The 16,584-nt window shown below is 50.1% G+C and overlaps 1 protein-coding gene across 6 annotated transcripts; it reads left to right on the forward strand.

Moving 5' to 3' along the window:
• Nucleotides 1–12,419: 12,419 nt before the first annotated feature.
• On the forward strand, nucleotides 12,420–14,994 carry LOC104582892. Of its 6 annotated transcripts, none has more exons than XM_014899299.2 (4): nucleotides 12,420–12,748; nucleotides 12,859–13,289; nucleotides 13,715–13,752; nucleotides 14,165–14,994. In XM_014899299.2, exons 2-4 carry the CDS (start codon nucleotides 13,130–13,132, stop codon nucleotides 14,375–14,377), a joined length of 411 nt encoding a protein of 136 aa, XP_014754785.1. In that variant the 5' UTR covers nucleotides 12,420–12,748; nucleotides 12,859–13,129; the 3' UTR covers nucleotides 14,378–14,994. The 6 variants fall into 6 exon arrangements, with proteins under 6 accessions (XP_014754785.1, XP_014754787.1, XP_014754784.1 ...); XM_014899301.2 differs by having other exon boundaries at nucleotides 12,864–13,289; XM_014899298.2 differs by having other exon boundaries at nucleotides 12,873–13,289.
• The last annotated feature ends 1,590 nt before the right edge of the window (nucleotides 14,995–16,584 follow it).

Consider the following 16,584-nt stretch of genomic DNA (forward strand, 5'->3'; position numbering starts at 1 on the left):
AGATCGGCTCATCCGACTCGTCTATCTCCATTGGCTCAACTGCCATTGCTTCCGCCGAGTTAAGGCACTCAGTCCCCGGGTTACCGGAACCGTTGCCACCGTCAATGTCCATGGGAGTGGCGCTGGCCTCTGAACTCGCCGGGATAAATATGGACTCCAATTCTCGCGATGGTTTGATAGATGGCCTGCGTAAATGCTCTAGTGCTACCCCAGTCGGAATGGCTTGTCGTGTTGAATCGAGTTTCGATAACGTGTTGGCTGCTTCATTTTCCGCCCGAGGTATGTGGTGAAATTCACATCCTTCAAAATGGCCACTGATCTTCTGAACATGGAACCGGTATAGCGCCATGTTGGCATCCAATGCGTCCCAGTTGCCGGAAGCTTGCTGGACGACTAGATCGGAATCACCAAAACATTGAATACGTCGAACTCCAATTTCCTTTGTCATTTTCAGTCCATGCACCAGCGCTTCATACTCGGCAACATTGTTGGATGCTGCAAAGTGAATCTGCAATACGTACTTGAGCTGATCATGCTTGGGCGAAGTCAGAACTATGCCGGCACCCAGCCCGCTTTTCATCTTAGAGCCATCACAATGTAACTTCCAGTAGTTAGTTTCCGGGGGCGGTGGTTCATACTCCATCTCGGCCCAATCTACCAAGAAATCCGCCAAAGCCTGAGATTTGACGGCATCTTGTCTGTCGTACTGCAGTGCATAGGGTGCCAACTCGACAGCCCATTTTGCGATTCGGCCACTCGAGTCTTTGTTACTCATGATTTCCGAGACGGGTGCCTCACATATAACTCGGATCTGATGTGCCTCAAAGTAATGCTTTAGTTTCTTTGCCGCCATATACACCCATATGCCATCTTTTGGTAGTCGGGATAATTTTGCTTGCATGATGATAACACCTCGCTCAAGTAATATACCGGCCTCTGCACGGACTTGCCATTTTCATCCCTTTCCACTACAATGACAGCACTGACAACCCGATTTGTCACTCTATAACAACATAGCAATCATCTTTTTCAGCTCTTGAAAAGCTAGGTCCGCCTGTGGTGTCCACACTAATTTGCCGGTTTTCTTCATCAGCTGGTATAAGGGCATAGCCTTTTCACCTAACCGACTAACGAAACAACTCAGCGACGCTAGGCATCCCGTGAATTTCTGCACGTCTTTGAGGCACTTTGATAGTTTCATTCTTTCTATAGCAGCAATTTTGACATGGTTCGTTTCTATTCCTCGGCTTGATACCAGGAAACTGAGCAACTTTCCTGCCGGCACACCGAATGTGCACTTGGGCGGGTTCAGTTTCATTCGGAACCTCCGCAGATTTGCGAATGTTTCCCGGATATCATCCAGCAGCGTGGCGCTCTGTTTGGTTTTTATGACGACATCTTCGACATATACCTGTACATTTTTGCCGAGTTGATCATGTAAGCACTTCTGCATGCAACTTTGATAAGTAGCTCCTGCATTTCTCAAACCAAACGGCATAGTGCGATAGCAATAAGCCCCGAATGGGGTGATAAATGATGTATTTATTTGATCATTAGGGTTCAGTGGTATCTGATGAAAACCAGAATACGCATCCACAAAAGACAACAACTCACACCCGGCAGTGGAATCAATCACTTGATCGATCCGAGGTAATGGAAATGGGTCTTTGGGACATGCCTTGTTTAGGCTGGTGTAGTCGATACACATGCGCCATACCTTGGCAGCAGTTGGGTCGTCTTTCTTCTTCTCGACCATGACCGGGTTTGCCAGCCAGTCAGAATGCAACACCTCCATGATGAAGCCGGCAGCTAGAAGCCGGGATACCTCTTCCGATATGATTTTCCTTCTGTCATCGGCGAAGCGTTGAAGGGGCTGCTTCATCGGTCTTGCGTCTGGTCTGACATGTAATGAGTGCTCAGCTAACTCCCTCGGCACACCTGGCAGGTCTTGAGTTGACCATGCGAAGATATCCCGATTCTCACGGAGGAACCTGCTGAGCTCGCCTTCCTATTTTTCCCCTAGGCCGGCACCGATGATGACAGTGCGGTCTAGGAACTCACTGTCGACCTGGATCTTCTTTGTCTCTTTGGCTGCCTGAAAAACCACACTTCCATGAGGATTGGTCATTGCCGGCAGACCAACTTGTGCCGCCTGCGCCATCGCAACAGCTTCTTGTAATTTCTTCTTCTCGCCAACGATGACCAGCGACTCGGCCAAAGCAGACTCGGCTGCCGCGCATTCCATTGAACGTTTGTAGTTGCCCGTGATAGTTATGGTACCATTTGGTTCCGGCGTCTTCATCTTCAAATAACCAATGTGAGTAGTAGCCATGAACTTGGCAAGTGCCGGCCTACCCAACAGTGCATGATACGGGCTGCTAAGGTCCACCACCTCAAACATTAGATTCTCGGTCCGACAGTTCTCCCTGGTGCCGAATAAGACGTCCACTAGGATCTACCGGGGCACAAGACACTCCCGGCACAATACCATGAAAGGTAATCTGGCTGGGCTCAAGCATGTTATCTGTAATGCCGAGCTTAAGCATCGTGTCCCGGTATAGGATATTGATGCTGCTCCAATTGTCAATGAGAACCCGAGTGAATTTGGCGTTAATGTCGGACCCAATGAGCGTCGGGTCGACCACCAAGGCATATCCACCAGGGTTGGGCATAACCTTAGGATGGTCTGCCCGGTTCTAGTTGACCTTCTGCTCGGACCAATACATGAACTTTGGAACTGCCGGCATAACAGCATTGACTTCCATTTCTCGCCTGCGCTGACTTTGCTTGTCAGTGGGCTCAGTGATGAAAATCATGTAGCTCTGGTGCGGCTCCTTGTACTCGTTTCTTCCGGCGTACCCTGGGATTCCTTGTCCTCCACCTGGTTGACTACATTGTTTGCCTGAGGGGTCATTGGATCTGTGCGTTTGCGCCTGTGAGGGGTGGAGGTAGGGGGTAACCGGCTTGCCTCGCCGTTCTCGGCCCGTTGCATCCAGCTGCATTGCCGCGTTGTGTGATTCGCCGGCTTGTTGGGGTTAGTCGTGTGAAAACGACAAGGCTGATCCAGCATCACCTCGAAAGTATACTTCGGCTTATCCTGCCAAGGCTTCTTTTGCTCCCCCTTCTTAACCCATTGTTGATTTCCTGTTTTTTGACGCTGGTTGGAACCGGCATCAGGTTGATCCTGAATTGCGGTGACATGGGCTGGCCCATACCGATAATCCGACCTATCATCCCTTCTCTTGTTGCGATGATCTTGATGATCGTTTCTCCGGAACGCCCCTGTAGGATTATATGTCGGCTGCTCCCTTTGTAGTTTCGCCGGCATCAGCGATGGCTGAGTCAGATCGCCAAGTGCATACATGTCGGCGATCCTGATCATTTCAGATAGAGTGGTCGGCATCTCTCTTTGCAGTCTCTGCCATAGCATGCTACCGTGCCGACATCCTTGGGCGAACCACGCTATGGCTTGCTATTCCACTATCTCCTCACAGGAGTTGCGGAGATTGTTCCATCTTGTTAGGTAATCCCGGTCGGTTTCGTTGTCTCTTTGCTTACACATGGACAACTGTTGAGGGCGGTTCAGCCTCTTGTAAGTGCTGGTGAAGTTGCTGACAAAGACTTCCTCAAAATCAATCCAGCAGTTGATGCTGCTCTCCGACAAGTTGTTCAACCATATCCTTGCCGGTCCTACAAGCATCCGGGGTACGTAACGCACTGCCCATCTGCGATTGCCACCTACCACGTACTGCCGTAACATAGTCTTCCAGCCAATTTTCCGGCTTAGTACTGTCGTCATACGTTCTCGTGCCCCTGGGCAGCTGGAAACCCGGGGTTGGTCTTTCCCTCATGATCCGATGCGCGAAACAATGCAGTCTCGGAGGGCCTTGCTCCTCCAGAAGCTCGGATAGATAAATTCTATCAAGCCGGTGTCGAGCATCCAGGGGCGAAACCTGCATGTTCCCAATTCGGCGTCTGAGTGGATCGAGATTGTCGCGCTCTCGCCTGATATAACCCTCGTCAGCCATGGCCGAGTATCTGTCATTGTAACGGTCATAACGGCGATCTTCACCTCGTTGCATGGGGTTGCGCCCGACACCCTGCTGTCCCGCAGCAGTATTGGGTGCCGGATCCTGAGGTCGGTGCCCACGATCATATGAGTAACGCTCCTGCTGATCTCGGCGGTTGCCGCCGGGACACAGACCACTTTGGCTGTCATCAACCCTTCTGACTATTTGTTTCTCGGCTAGGGCCAGGCCATAGCATTCCAACTGCTTATCCCGGCCAGAGTTAACGCTTTTGTCCCGTTTGCCACCAGGTGAGGACGCTTGTTTGTCAACCCGGCCACCAGCGTCTGCAGCCGAATGAATGACCTGCGATGCACCAGGTTTACCGTGCACTCTCATGTATGCCTCATTCTGCTCATTTACTGTTCGTAGCAACTCTTTTACGCGCAGCTGCTGTTGCCGAAGTGCCTCTCCCGTAACATTCGGCAACTCTTCGGCCGCAGCCTCGGCAGCCCTGAGATTTTTGGCTGGGGTACTGTACTTCGGCTTAAGTCTCGAGGCAAAACTTGCCGACACAGCTGGCACACCCCTGCCATCTCTTGCCATCTCGGCATTCAAGTTCTTGCCACGGTTGCGCACCTCTCCAACTCTGCTAGGGTTAGTAAACGCAGTAGAACTAAGACCATGAGCTCTGTTATACTCACGAAGCGAGATCTCGAGCTGTTGTCGAGCGCTAGGGACATCGACTGCCTCTTTTAGCAGCTTCTGTCTCTCCAACTCTAACTCCGCCTGCAACTGGGCCGGGTTAGCGTTCGATGCTACCGGCGCAGTTAACCGCTCGATGGAGGCCTGGAGCTGGGTCGGCTTCGGCGGCAGGGCTGACGTGCCGGCTTGAGCAACGATGTTCTCCGGCTTCTCCAGGGGGAGCTTCGCCGTTCTGCTGGATTTGGTTGGGACCACGCCTCTTCCCGCAGCGTCCCTTCCAGCGTCAGCGCCATGAGCCGTCACCATGACCTCCACACGGTCAGCGGGGCAGTCGATATGCCGACCGCGAGCCGTGCGAAGGGCGGGAGGTTCTTCAGCCATCACCACCTGCTCTGGGTACCTGCAAGGGCTGTCAATAGCAACATAGACCTCGTGCATGCCGAAATTGATGAAGCGGTCTGCACAGGGAAGCGGAGCGTTGTTGAAGCAGCCCACGTTGTTGTCGACGAAGCCTAGAGAACCGAATCTCTGGACCAAACCGAAGGCCACGCGTTCTCCGGTGACGAGGAAACTTCCCGTCCGGATGAAAACTCCAGCCAGCGCCGCTGCTGGCCCCACGGTGGGCGCCAACTGTCGTGGTGGTGTCACGGCAGATGCCATATGATGGCTTAACTTGGGACCGATGGAGGAGGAAGGACGTGAAGAAGAACACGCACAATTCACACGAGAACACACCGATTTACCCAGCTTCGGAGCCTCTTGTCGAGGTAAGACTCTTACTCCTGCTTTGTTGTATAAGCCGAGATACCGAGATCTACAATGGCGCTCATTGAGCTGTATTGTTGAGGAAGAAGAAAAAGAAAGGGGAAACCCTAGAATGCTCTATTTTCCTACAGAGGGGTAATGTTCTATTTATAGACCGCACATGGTACACTGCCATGTGGGCCGACTCTAACGTCACCATTATTGGGCTCCACTGGGCACGCGGCTTGGTTCCCCCCAAGCAGCACCGCAGGGGATAAGGCAACTTTACTTTTCCTGCCAGCCGGCAGCGGATACAGCTATCCTCTGCCGGCTTCCGTCATAAATTCCCTTTCGGTGCTTCTTTTGCGTGGTCACCTGACACCGGCGTGCAGGCGCTGACCGCTTTTCCTGGAGTGATGATGGCGCTGCTTTACTTTGCACCGCGCGGTCAGGATAAAACCGTTGAGGGATCTCGGCTGCTGCCAAGACCAACGTGCTCATCTTTATCCTGCAAACTCATAAGATAAGATAGCCCTGCCGGCATACGCTCGGCATGCCGGTTTAGCATTAGTTGTACTCTGTGATACCGGCATACGTAACTACGCCGGCCTTACCTCCGTTATCTCGGCTAGAGTTTTGTCGTCATGACCCTATCCGAGGTCATCCACGGCAACCGACAAGCCAATTAGAAGAGGAGATCACGGACGGGACGTTCGTCAGACTGCTAAAAAGAATATGTGCACTTTTGGTTTAGTAGCAGAAGCATCCGGCACGGACACAGTACCCGAGCAGCTCGCAGTGGTGGTTGCAGATGCAGAGGGCAAGGGTACGCATGATCGCCCATCAAAGCCGAGGAGCACCGGCGTCCGGCGACGCCGAGGCTAGACGACAGAGACGGGATGGATATGAGGATATGGCTGCGACGATCGATGGGACGGGGGAGCAGGCAGCGGGAGTGGAGCCGTTGAGCTTTGCCACGGATTGGAAAGGACTCGCTGGGAGCGCTGTCTCTAGCGCTCGATCTACAAGCTCCATTTTGGAGGTGCTGGTTGATGGCCTCGCGCGCGGTGGTGAAGGCCCTGGAAACTCGCGAAGTACTCTTTTTTCTGTTTCTTTTTGCAGGGAAACTCGCGAAGTACTCACAACGAAGCAAAGCTCATCGGCTCTCATCGGCCATGAGAAATTGAGAAGTTTAGCAAAAGTTTACCGACTCACGGATCAGAAAGCGTAAAAGATCACAACCTGGCCAAGGCGCGCAGAGCTGCTAGTTAGCCAGTACACGGGCAAGACTCAGACATGCTTGTAACAACTTACGTACTTGTCTCCATGGACATTTTGATTGAACAAAACTGCCCGTGATTCTCAGTATAAGAAGAAAAAAAACCTGTCTACTCACGGAAAGGAGCATACCATACTCGATCCAATCAGTAGTAACGCGGATTAGTTGAGTGCCAAGCTAGCTCAAGTGCTGCACTACTTCGATTTCTGGAGCCCCAAAAGGGAGATGACAGTTTAATCCAATGGCGTGTACTCGGTGCTAGTACATATAGGTGGGTTTAGCACGAACAACAAATCCACCTTTCCTTCTTTGCCGGATTAGTTAGCACGCAAACGCAGCAAATTGCAGAGCAAGGACCAAACCTGATCAGCTACCACCCACATACACAATGCTTCTAGAAGGTCCCCGTTAGTTAGTTAGTTAACTTAACCCTGTCCTGCCATTGCAGGAGCATCTTAATGGCATGGTTAGCTAGCCTACGGCCTACGACAAGGATGCGTCGGACGACAAGTTGATGCGCAAAAGGATACGCCTTAAAATGGCGCTCGATCTTACATTGTGAAAGAAGCTCGTTCCGTTCGATCAGCTTGCAAATTTAGCCGCGATTGCGAAAGATCAACGGCTCACCGGCCGATTGCTTTGGCACCGCACTTGGAGGGACTTGGGGTTGTTCGTTTTGAAAGATAAAGAAGGATCCATCCAGCTTGGGGTTGGGTCGGGAACCGAGAGAAGCGACCACTTTCGATCATTCCGGCGGCGACGTGCCACCAACGACCTCGCATGCACGTAGCAGGTCCATCTCCCTGGTAAAGCGCCCAGGACATGACATTGCTTTTTAATTGTCTGTCTGGGTCGTCCGAAAGTTTGTTATGAGTACTCATCTGGAGTCTTTATTAGCGACATGATGTCGCTTGATTACGTGCATTGAAGCTCTTCATTTGATTTTCCGGAAGGGAAACCTGTCTATCTGTGGATTGAGTACCAGCACCGTGGTAATTAATTGGTGAAGTTTTGTGGAAGAAAGTGAAGACGGTACCAGTAACCTAACATGTGCAAGACAAAAAATTGAAGTTAACTCCTCTAAACAAAGATGAAGTTAGCACTAGCTAGTACTCCAACATATCTTTCATCTTTTTGTGCGTATTGGTAACACTTTTTTTTTCCGTGAAATGAGTACGCGCCATGGCAACAACTTGAGTGTGAAGGGCATTTGGGTGTTTGTTGGACTATTGTCGTAATGATATAATTTTTAAACGGTCCAGAGATATTCACTTTTTTTGTAGGTTATCTTCAGGGCCACCGCCTTAATCCGTCTTTGGTCACTCCTCCTCCCTATGGACAAACGGGAGCTTCGGGCTTCTGAGTGCACACGCTTGGAGACGGTCGCTTGGGATATCTCTAACCCGGCTGGCTGACGGCCTGTTGCTAGATTGCAAGATGTATAGAAATTTTCTTCAGGATCTTTACTTTATTTGGCTTCTTTTTGTATCAACTTTGTGCGATCCATGATTTGTGTATTGAGATGATACAATTTTGCAATAAATTGGATGTGTGCATCGTTTTGATGCAAAGGCTAGGGAGAACCCCATTTCGGAAAAAAAAACTAGGGTGTGTTTGCTTTGTGCCACAACTAGCCTTACCAAACGTGGGCAAGAATTGGTTTGCAAAGTTTTTGGCCAACAAGTTTCCAACCCTCACTTTTCAACTTTTTGGCAAGAATTTGTGAGAGAGAAGTAATACATCACATTGACACATTGACAACCAAATTTTTTGACAACAAACCACACAAAAGCCAAAGAATCATTGGTTGTCAATTATTTGACATGTATAGTGTTGGCTTCCAATCAAACACACCCCTATCGTGCCAGCTGCTAGTCTAGTTCCCCGTCTAAGAAGTGAGAACCCACATCCGTCCTAATCGGCACTACTGCTAATCGGACGATGGCGGCTGTACACTGCTGGCCCTTTGTTTGACACTCTGTCTATGCAAAAACACATGGTTTTTAAACCAAGGACATCTCCCCTTGAAATACAACCGTTCGTTGACCAGAAATTGAGAACGAGGGAAAGGCACGAGGAAGAGGTAGGGCAAACTACTCCTAACTGGACAGGAAATCTGCTGATCAAGCACCTGCAATCAATACTGCCTATGAGACGAAAACCTGTTCCTAACCTACAACCCAAACCCCAGTTTAACAACACAGGAAACAAAAACATACAGTTATAGAACAACGCCTCCCACAACAAAGCACACTAGACCATCAAGGCATTCATCCTTGCCACCATCAAACATCAGCAAGCCGCGCAAACGCCAGCAGATCAGTAGGATTGTAGGAAGAACCACGTTCATTGTCCCCTCGCCTAGCCGACGCATCAACTTCTGAGCATTTGCTACCAGTGTCTTGGCCCCCTCTTTCAGCATCTCCCGCGTCAACCCGTTTCTGCAATCCTGCCCATGAGAAGAAACGAGCAAGCGGCGAACACAATCTCAAATGGCGAATGAAGGACATACTTGTCAAAAGTCACTTTATTACGGCAATTCCACAATGCCCAGGCAACAGCCGCCAAACCAACCACTCCCCTAGGTAAAAACGCATGCATATAGGAAAAAGAACTGCCATCCATGTGTAGGCACACAAGAAAACGCATGTTCTTTTTTGGGCTGGAAAAACGCGTGGTTTTTGTTGACAAGAAAAGTAAGTCGTCATCTACACTACATGTTATATACTGATGCACACGTGTGCTGCTCCGTAGCCCTGATCTATGCTTCAAAGACTCGAGGATTGAGAGTTGTTGTTGGTAGTTTGTGGCCAGTTGGAGCGCTAGGACATCTGCCCAGGCTATCCTATCGCGTCCAATGGAGTTCGGCTGGTTACCAATGGCGTTTAACAGGAAGAAGTCACGATTTGGAAGGAGAAGAAAAAAAAATTTGAGAGAGAGAGGAGTTTGGAAGAAGAAGAAGAAGGGCTGCAAAATTTAATTTGGGCCAACTTTGCCTGTTGGGCTGGACCATTCTCCATATTCCTTCACGGGCTTGGGCCCTACTGCGTAGGCTTTTCATTTAGGCCCGCTCCGTCACTGCAAGTAGGTCAATTCGAGCACGACCAAGATGATACGCCTATTAGCCCAAAGATGAATCAAGAAGGACGAACACAAGCCCACAATCTAATCAATCCAGTCCAGGCAGGCTTACGCTCGATCTCAAAGAAAGACAAGCCTCCCTTTGCTTCTTCTTTTCCCCGTCAAAAAAAGCAAAGGGAGGCTTTTTTTTTTCGGACCAAGAGCAAAGGGAGGCTTGTTGTTCAGCGTCGGGCGTCGTTGGGCTGAGAAAAACATTGTTTCAGTCGGTTAAACTCGGGAAGGCGTTCAGAATAAAGCAAGAAGGTAGGAGAATCCTGGGTAAATTGGCAGCCCAAATCTCACACGTCCAGACAGGTTCATCGGGCCGTACTCGCGCGGCAGGTAGCACACGCAGGCGGGCCCAAATGTATACTCCTACTTCCTTATTCTGGGCCTCTCTCTCCTTATTCTGTGACAAGCTCTTTTGCCCGTGTGTGTCTTCAGACCTCTAAGCATCACCGAGTACAAGTCCTGCACATTGGAAATAAATTTCTTACGAAACCTGCAAGCCGGGACACTGAACATGAGCCAAGTAGCGTGATTATGCAAGTTGAAGCAGCTATATATACTCAAAACTCCTCGGAATGAAAATTAAAACTAAAGATAAAAATTAAGTTAAAAAAAGCAAAAGTAAAATAAAATAAAATTTGGGATAAAGTGAAAATCAAAATTTAAAGTGAATAAAATCAAAATCCATGAAATGAAAATTAAGAGTAGGCCCAAGAAGAAGAAAAAAACTTCCAAACTGTTAAAATCGTCCGTCAACTTTTGTGGTGGCGGCCAACCAGCCCCTCACATGAAGATGGCCACTGGACAAGAAAGTGACGTGCAGAAACGATGAAGTAATTTCTCCTCCGTGACTTGGTATTTCCTCATCTGGCCGGTACACGTTTCTTTCGAGTTCTTGCTGGCCAGAGGTGATTCTTGTTCTTGGGTAGAAAAGCAGAACAACCATCTGCTGCATGGAGCGCGCCCACTCTTAAACCACATGGCTCCGGGCCATATAGGGCCAGCAGGCGATCGAAAGCAGACGATAGATCGAGATGGCGCGCTCTGCGTTTTCCTTTCCCATCCTCGTTAGCTATAGCTAGTCTCTGATGGGACGCAGCTTGGAGGTTCCGTCGCTTCTCGCTCCCGTTGGTCGATGTGTACGTGTGTATACCCACCCAAACGCAGGACGCGGTGGCCTGCCGGAGAGTGGACGGGTCAAATGCACGCAGCGTACGGACGCCGGAGCTCGATCGAGATCGAGCTGTTGTGTCCGCACCGTGCGTACGTGCTAGCTTGGCATCTCGCCGCGCCCTTGTTTCCCCCGATGCGATGGGTGCCCGCTCCCCCGAGCGTGATAGGACGGCCAACGACCAGTAGGCCCATAGAGGATGGGTACAGCGTCGGGATCATGGAATCGGGCCGGAAACCGATAGGAATATCGACGTGTGATGACGGGGCTCTACTGTCTGTAGTCTGTACCGGAGAGCACACGACTCCTAATTTGCAAGGACGTGCCGTGGACTATATATTGCTCTTTTCCCGCAACTGTGCGCATTGTGTTTTGACGCAACTGTGCGTATTATTGTGCCGTGCCGCGTGGACTACATTGCTCTTTTCACACAGAGTTCAGACAAGATTTTAACCCTCGGTTTCTATACGTGAAGGATGCACGTAATATTTTCACTGTAGGCGTTAGAAAATAGAAACATTTGTACAAGCAGGTACGATGTCATTGGAATCTTGACATTGCCTAATTTACCCCTTCTTTTACTACTCGCATACTTACATGTATCATGGACCACGTATGCGCCTGTTGCATAGCCCTACTTGTTTTAACGGTCTGGGTATTAAAGCATAGAATGAGATCAGTGAAAAGCAACAGTAAGAATGGAGCGATGAAAGATGAGGAGACAAACTGTCTTGGAATGCCTGTACCTGACTGCAGAGTCCACTAGCCAATGCGTGTCCTTTCTTTGCATTCCTCACGCAAGCTTGAATTCGTATGCCTTTGGAAAAAGTTTGGAGTCAATTATTTGCCTATGGAGTTCCCAATTCCACCTATGGTGGTTTGGAATATTAGAGAGAAGTTTAATTGTTTATGAGCTACCAGATTCATCATCGTCAGTTGAATTAAAATGGACGCGCGCTCGTGGCACTTGGTGGGCCCTAGAGCTGCAAAATTGTGATACTGTTTGATCCTCCTTTCAAAATGGCATATCTTTTTAAAAATCTAGTTCATTTGTTGAACTAGGAAGGGTCAAAGGTATCCTGAAGGTCACCATGTTGCACCTCTAGTCGCCGCTAAGCATTTGGGCTCTGTCTTTTTTTATCAGCAAACATTTGTGCTCTATCTTGTTGATTTTTGTTCCTTAATGCGCCAGTTTACCTTTCGCGCTAGTTTACCTTTTCTAAGAAGCAGATCCATGGATACACCACAATGCGCGCACACAAACACATCCATCTCACATCATGCTTCTGTCAAATCTTAGTCGAATCTAACATGCCCCTCTCACCATGTCTCACACAAGAAAGATAAGTAGTAGGATAAGATGCATGTCACGATACTGTCACTGCCCCATACCTGCAACCTCCCTCGCTGTTGGACCACTAGCTCACCTTGGGGACACCCCTCGGGTGTGTTAAACTTCTGCCAAGACCACAGTCCACACAGGCTTTCCGGGGACGCACACGGCACATGCAAGCTGCCGCTGCTGCCATTGTCCTCTGTTTCCCCATCGGTGAGAATACCCAATATTTGGTGAGACCAATCGACGCTGATCTCCAGCAGGCACCGAGCAATCACTCACACAGGAACGAGAACTGAAGTGACGACTGCGGCGAGCTAGCTACGACTAGCAGGAGGACGTACGCAAATGCAAAGCAGAATGCAGTAGACGCACGGGTACGTACGTTGGCACTGTTCATGCCTGCTCGTTCTTTTATGCGTCTGTGCACTGCTCTTTCTCTTTCTCGCCGATGTATTTATTTATTTCGATCCATCGACCGATCTAGTCTAGTACTCGTAGTAGCAGTCGGGTCCTGTGCAAGGGAGCGAGCCGGGCTCGATTCATTCCGAGAGATCTGACGCTGCTACAGTCGCGACTTGGGCGGAGGGCTACAACTACAAGACATCGTTCGTCTCTCTCCGTGCCGGCGCGCTCTGCCTCTGCCTGCCTTCCGCTTCCCAAATTTGCCCGCTTGGTCAGCAGCGGCTACACTATTGCTGCGGCTTCCGGGGGCTTGCTCAAAAAGAGATCGAGCTGTTCTACCGGGAGAAGCGCTCATGGAGAGCTCCCGGGGGAGGCGGAGATGCAGGTCCGTGCTAATGGTGGTGGCCTTGTTCTTCTTCTTCGTCGTGGCGGCCATCTCGCTGTGCTGCGCTCGCTCCTGGGCTTGCAGTGGAAGTGACTGCGGCGGGTGGAGTACTGTGGTGGCCCGTTCAGGTAATGAATTCTGACTGGGATATGCGACCTGCGTCCTGCACTTGTTTCCCTCGTTTTGGTAATTTTTGAGTGGGTTCAGTGATCACTTGCCTTGGGTTTTTTTTCCCACTTGTCATCGTACCATTTGAATTCTCTGCTGCTTGTTTGTCATGGAGATGTTCATCATGTATGCTCTGTTTGCATTCTGGTGCAAGTTCTTTTTACCTGCGATGCAACTGGAATGTACATATTCAGTGTACCGGCGTAAAGCAGAAAAAAACAACATAAGTGGGTTCTTTTTACACTGCATCGACATGTTCTTTTCTCGAACCACGCCTGAACGCCTGTCGTTTTGTTGCATCATCATCTTTTAGTTTAGACTATGTGGCGGTTTAGTGTTATAATCACCATGAAATTCATAACCTCAGTGTGGACCTCCTTTCCAGGCTTCGGGAGACGACCAGCAGCATCTTGCGCTAATCAGGTGCGTCAACATCCCCATCCTCTTGCTAAATGTCTCCTCTTACTTACCGATTTACTGCGCAAACCGCTAACGCACGTCCATGAGAAAATGCTTGGCCTCACCCTCAGCGTACTTTTAATTAAGACCACTGCAATACAAGCGCGAAATGATCAAATGGCGCGATTTGCGGTTTAATTCTTTTTTTTCTTCATATGCTCTTCATCCACACGCCCCATAACCAAGCCAAAGTAGTCTAGTCACAGCTAGGCTGCTAGGGCAACACAGCAAATTGAGGGCCCGGCAAAGCAGGTGCCCCGCTGCAATCTCCACTAGCTTGCCAGTCCTTTCAACGCCTACGGGCCCCGTCTCTCCTTTTCACCATACTATGCTGCTCCGTCGATCTCACCCCTTGATTATTATTTCGTGCTGGCAGGAGGACCGTTCAAGAGGCGGCCGGCAATGGCGGCGGCGGCGGCTGCTGGTGGACGGGCCGGGGTCGTACCCGCCACGGTGCACGTCCAAGTGCGGCAGCTGCAACCCGTGCTACCCGGTGCACGTGGCCGTGCCGCCGGGCGTGCCGGTGACCGCCGAGTACTACCCGGAGGCCTGGCGGTGCAGGTGCGGCAACCGGCTCTACATGCCATAGGAGACGCACACGCAAGATGGCGATGTTAAACGGCTCCTCCACATGTTAATCGATCTGAGCCGCCGTGAAAGTGAAAGTGAAACCACGGGCGGCGACTGTCGTTCATCGGCCGTCGCGCGGTTAAGTAACGGAACGGCTGGCCCCGCTGAATTATTGCTCTCCGGGCCGGGCTGGGGCGGCAGTGCTGCATGGGTGGAGCCGGCCTGCTGGGCTGGTGGCAGGGCTCTGTTCTTGTTCCTGAGCGTGTCTCCTCTGTGGCACTGGAATTTGCACGGCCCTACCACGAGGAGCCCAGGCATGGGCTTGTACGGCGCGTTCTGGGACGGAGGCGAAGAGGAGGAGATCCAGCAGCTGAGATTCCCGCTCCTGCACGTGTCCAGATCATCGGTTGACGTGTCTTTTTTTTTTGTAGTACCCTGTCTATTCTGTTCGGTTTTAGAATTTTTGATTTTTTTTCCCTGTCCCCCTTTGTGCTTTCTGGCGACGACGGTCACGGCCACATGCTATGCGATGATGCGTGTTGCAGCATGAATCATACAGTCGCGAGTCCAGCTTGTTTTGTACATATGGAAATGTGACACACATGCGTGTTAGTTTCCAGGGTTATGTTCACGTCACCACGTGCAATCATTTTTGCATTTGCTCACGAGAAAATAGAGAAGAAGACAAAGGTTTCATCTTCAGCAACGTCTGACCGGTACGGTGTATCCGTGGACCGTGGATGTTGCATCTTCAGCCCGTTACCCTGTGTGGGCTTGCCCTCTCCGCGAGGCCTGGTGGGCTTGAACCCATTTTGCCAGGCCATGGTCATTAATAAATGCACGCTCCACACGTACCAGTTAGAGTTGAATAAAGCTGGTTTTTCCCCTCAAAAAAAAAAAGTCAGACGCAATCACACGCGTGCGAGCGAACAAGGCAGCGGCGAGGAGCACACGACAAAAAGATGTCTGGCGTCGTGCCTACCGGAGATACGTGGACGCCGCAGGACAAAACTGGCCAAGGAAAGGCGAGGGGCCACTTTACCAAACGAGCATCCTTCCAGATGCAGCTGTCGTCTCTCCAACCGAACGTGCATGGCGCTCGCGAAGGATGACGATCTTGGCGCGCTCGCGCTGGCGGCCTATGGTAGGTCCAGCAGTTCGCGCGCAATGATAGGGCTCGAAGCTCACAAGAAAGTGCCGGCCTCCCTCGTCCAGTCCAGGTGAGCTGGGGTCCGGCCGTTCGGGACAGCTTAGTTCAGTACTCTTCCGCTTCAGTTTGCCTTTAAAAACAAGTTTGCTCTTTGCTTTCCGTTTGGCTATTTTTTAAAAAATAATACATTTTTTCATCAAATTTAAAAATAATATGCAGTTTGCGAAATTTTCAGAAATTTAAAAATCCTCCCGGGACAAGCCCCAGTCCAGTCTGTCTGCATGCAGCTACTCTTACCATGCTGGTTTGGATTGAAAGTACGCGTGTGAAAGAAGATACATACATTTATGTATCGTCAAGATCAGCAAAATAATATATATCTCCTAGCTGGCTCGACCAGGCAATATACGTGCAAGTACGTAGGCAGGCAAACAAGCAATTTGTTGGATACGTAAAATATCTTTCCACTAATTTGCAGCTAAACATGCATGCATGGGGCAATACATATATTATATACGGAAATAAGCATGGCTACTAGCCTACTACACATGCACACGAACGTGCCATGGCCTGGTCGGCTTCATCGACGCCGATAGGGGCAGTCGGCTTGGATTAGTTCCTGCCCCAGCGCGCGTGGCCTGTGGTCGGCCTGCTTGAGGCCGAGAGAGGCCAGTCGGCTTGGATCAGGCTGACTAGTGCCTGTCGGTTTGGCCCAAGCCGAGGCTGTGTTATTTTGAAAAAAATTCAAACTACATATTATTTTAAAATTTGATGAAAAAACGTATTATGTTAAAAAAAATAGCTTCCGTTTGTTGCATCGGTGATATTCCTGATCGTGCTTCAAGGAATAGATGAATCAGGTTAAATGTTGTTTAGATATACTACCCTCATTTTTTATTTTGCAGCGGTGGACATACTACCCCATCAACGGGCTGTGGCTCGACATGAACGAGATACCCGACTTCATCAAGTAAGCACCTCTCAACGTACTCGACGACATGTCTTACCGCATCAACAACAACGGTGAGCGCCGTTATGGAGGAGAGGTCAGCGACTTAGATGTGGAAAAGTGGCGA

The sequence above is a fragment of the Brachypodium distachyon genome, chromosome 2 (assembly GCF_000005505.3).
Source record: "Brachypodium distachyon strain Bd21 chromosome 2, Brachypodium_distachyon_v3.0, whole genome shotgun sequence".
Lineage (NCBI taxonomy): Eukaryota > Viridiplantae > Streptophyta > Magnoliopsida > Poales > Poaceae > Brachypodium > Brachypodium distachyon.

Bases quoted from the DNA above. Each gene is read 5' to 3' on its own strand.
- LOC104582892 (XM_014899299.2), top strand. From the start codon at position 13,130: ATGGAGAGCTCCCGGGGGAGGCGGAGATGCAGGTCCGTGCTAATGGTG. The intron at 13,290-13,714 runs GTAATGAATTCT...CCTCCTTTCCAG, and splicing joins TACTGTGGTGGCCCGTTCAG to GCTTCGGGAGACGACCAGCA. The intron at 13,753-14,164 runs GTGCGTCAACAT...TCGTGCTGGCAG, and splicing joins CAGCATCTTGCGCTAATCAG to GAGGACCGTTCAAGAGGCGG.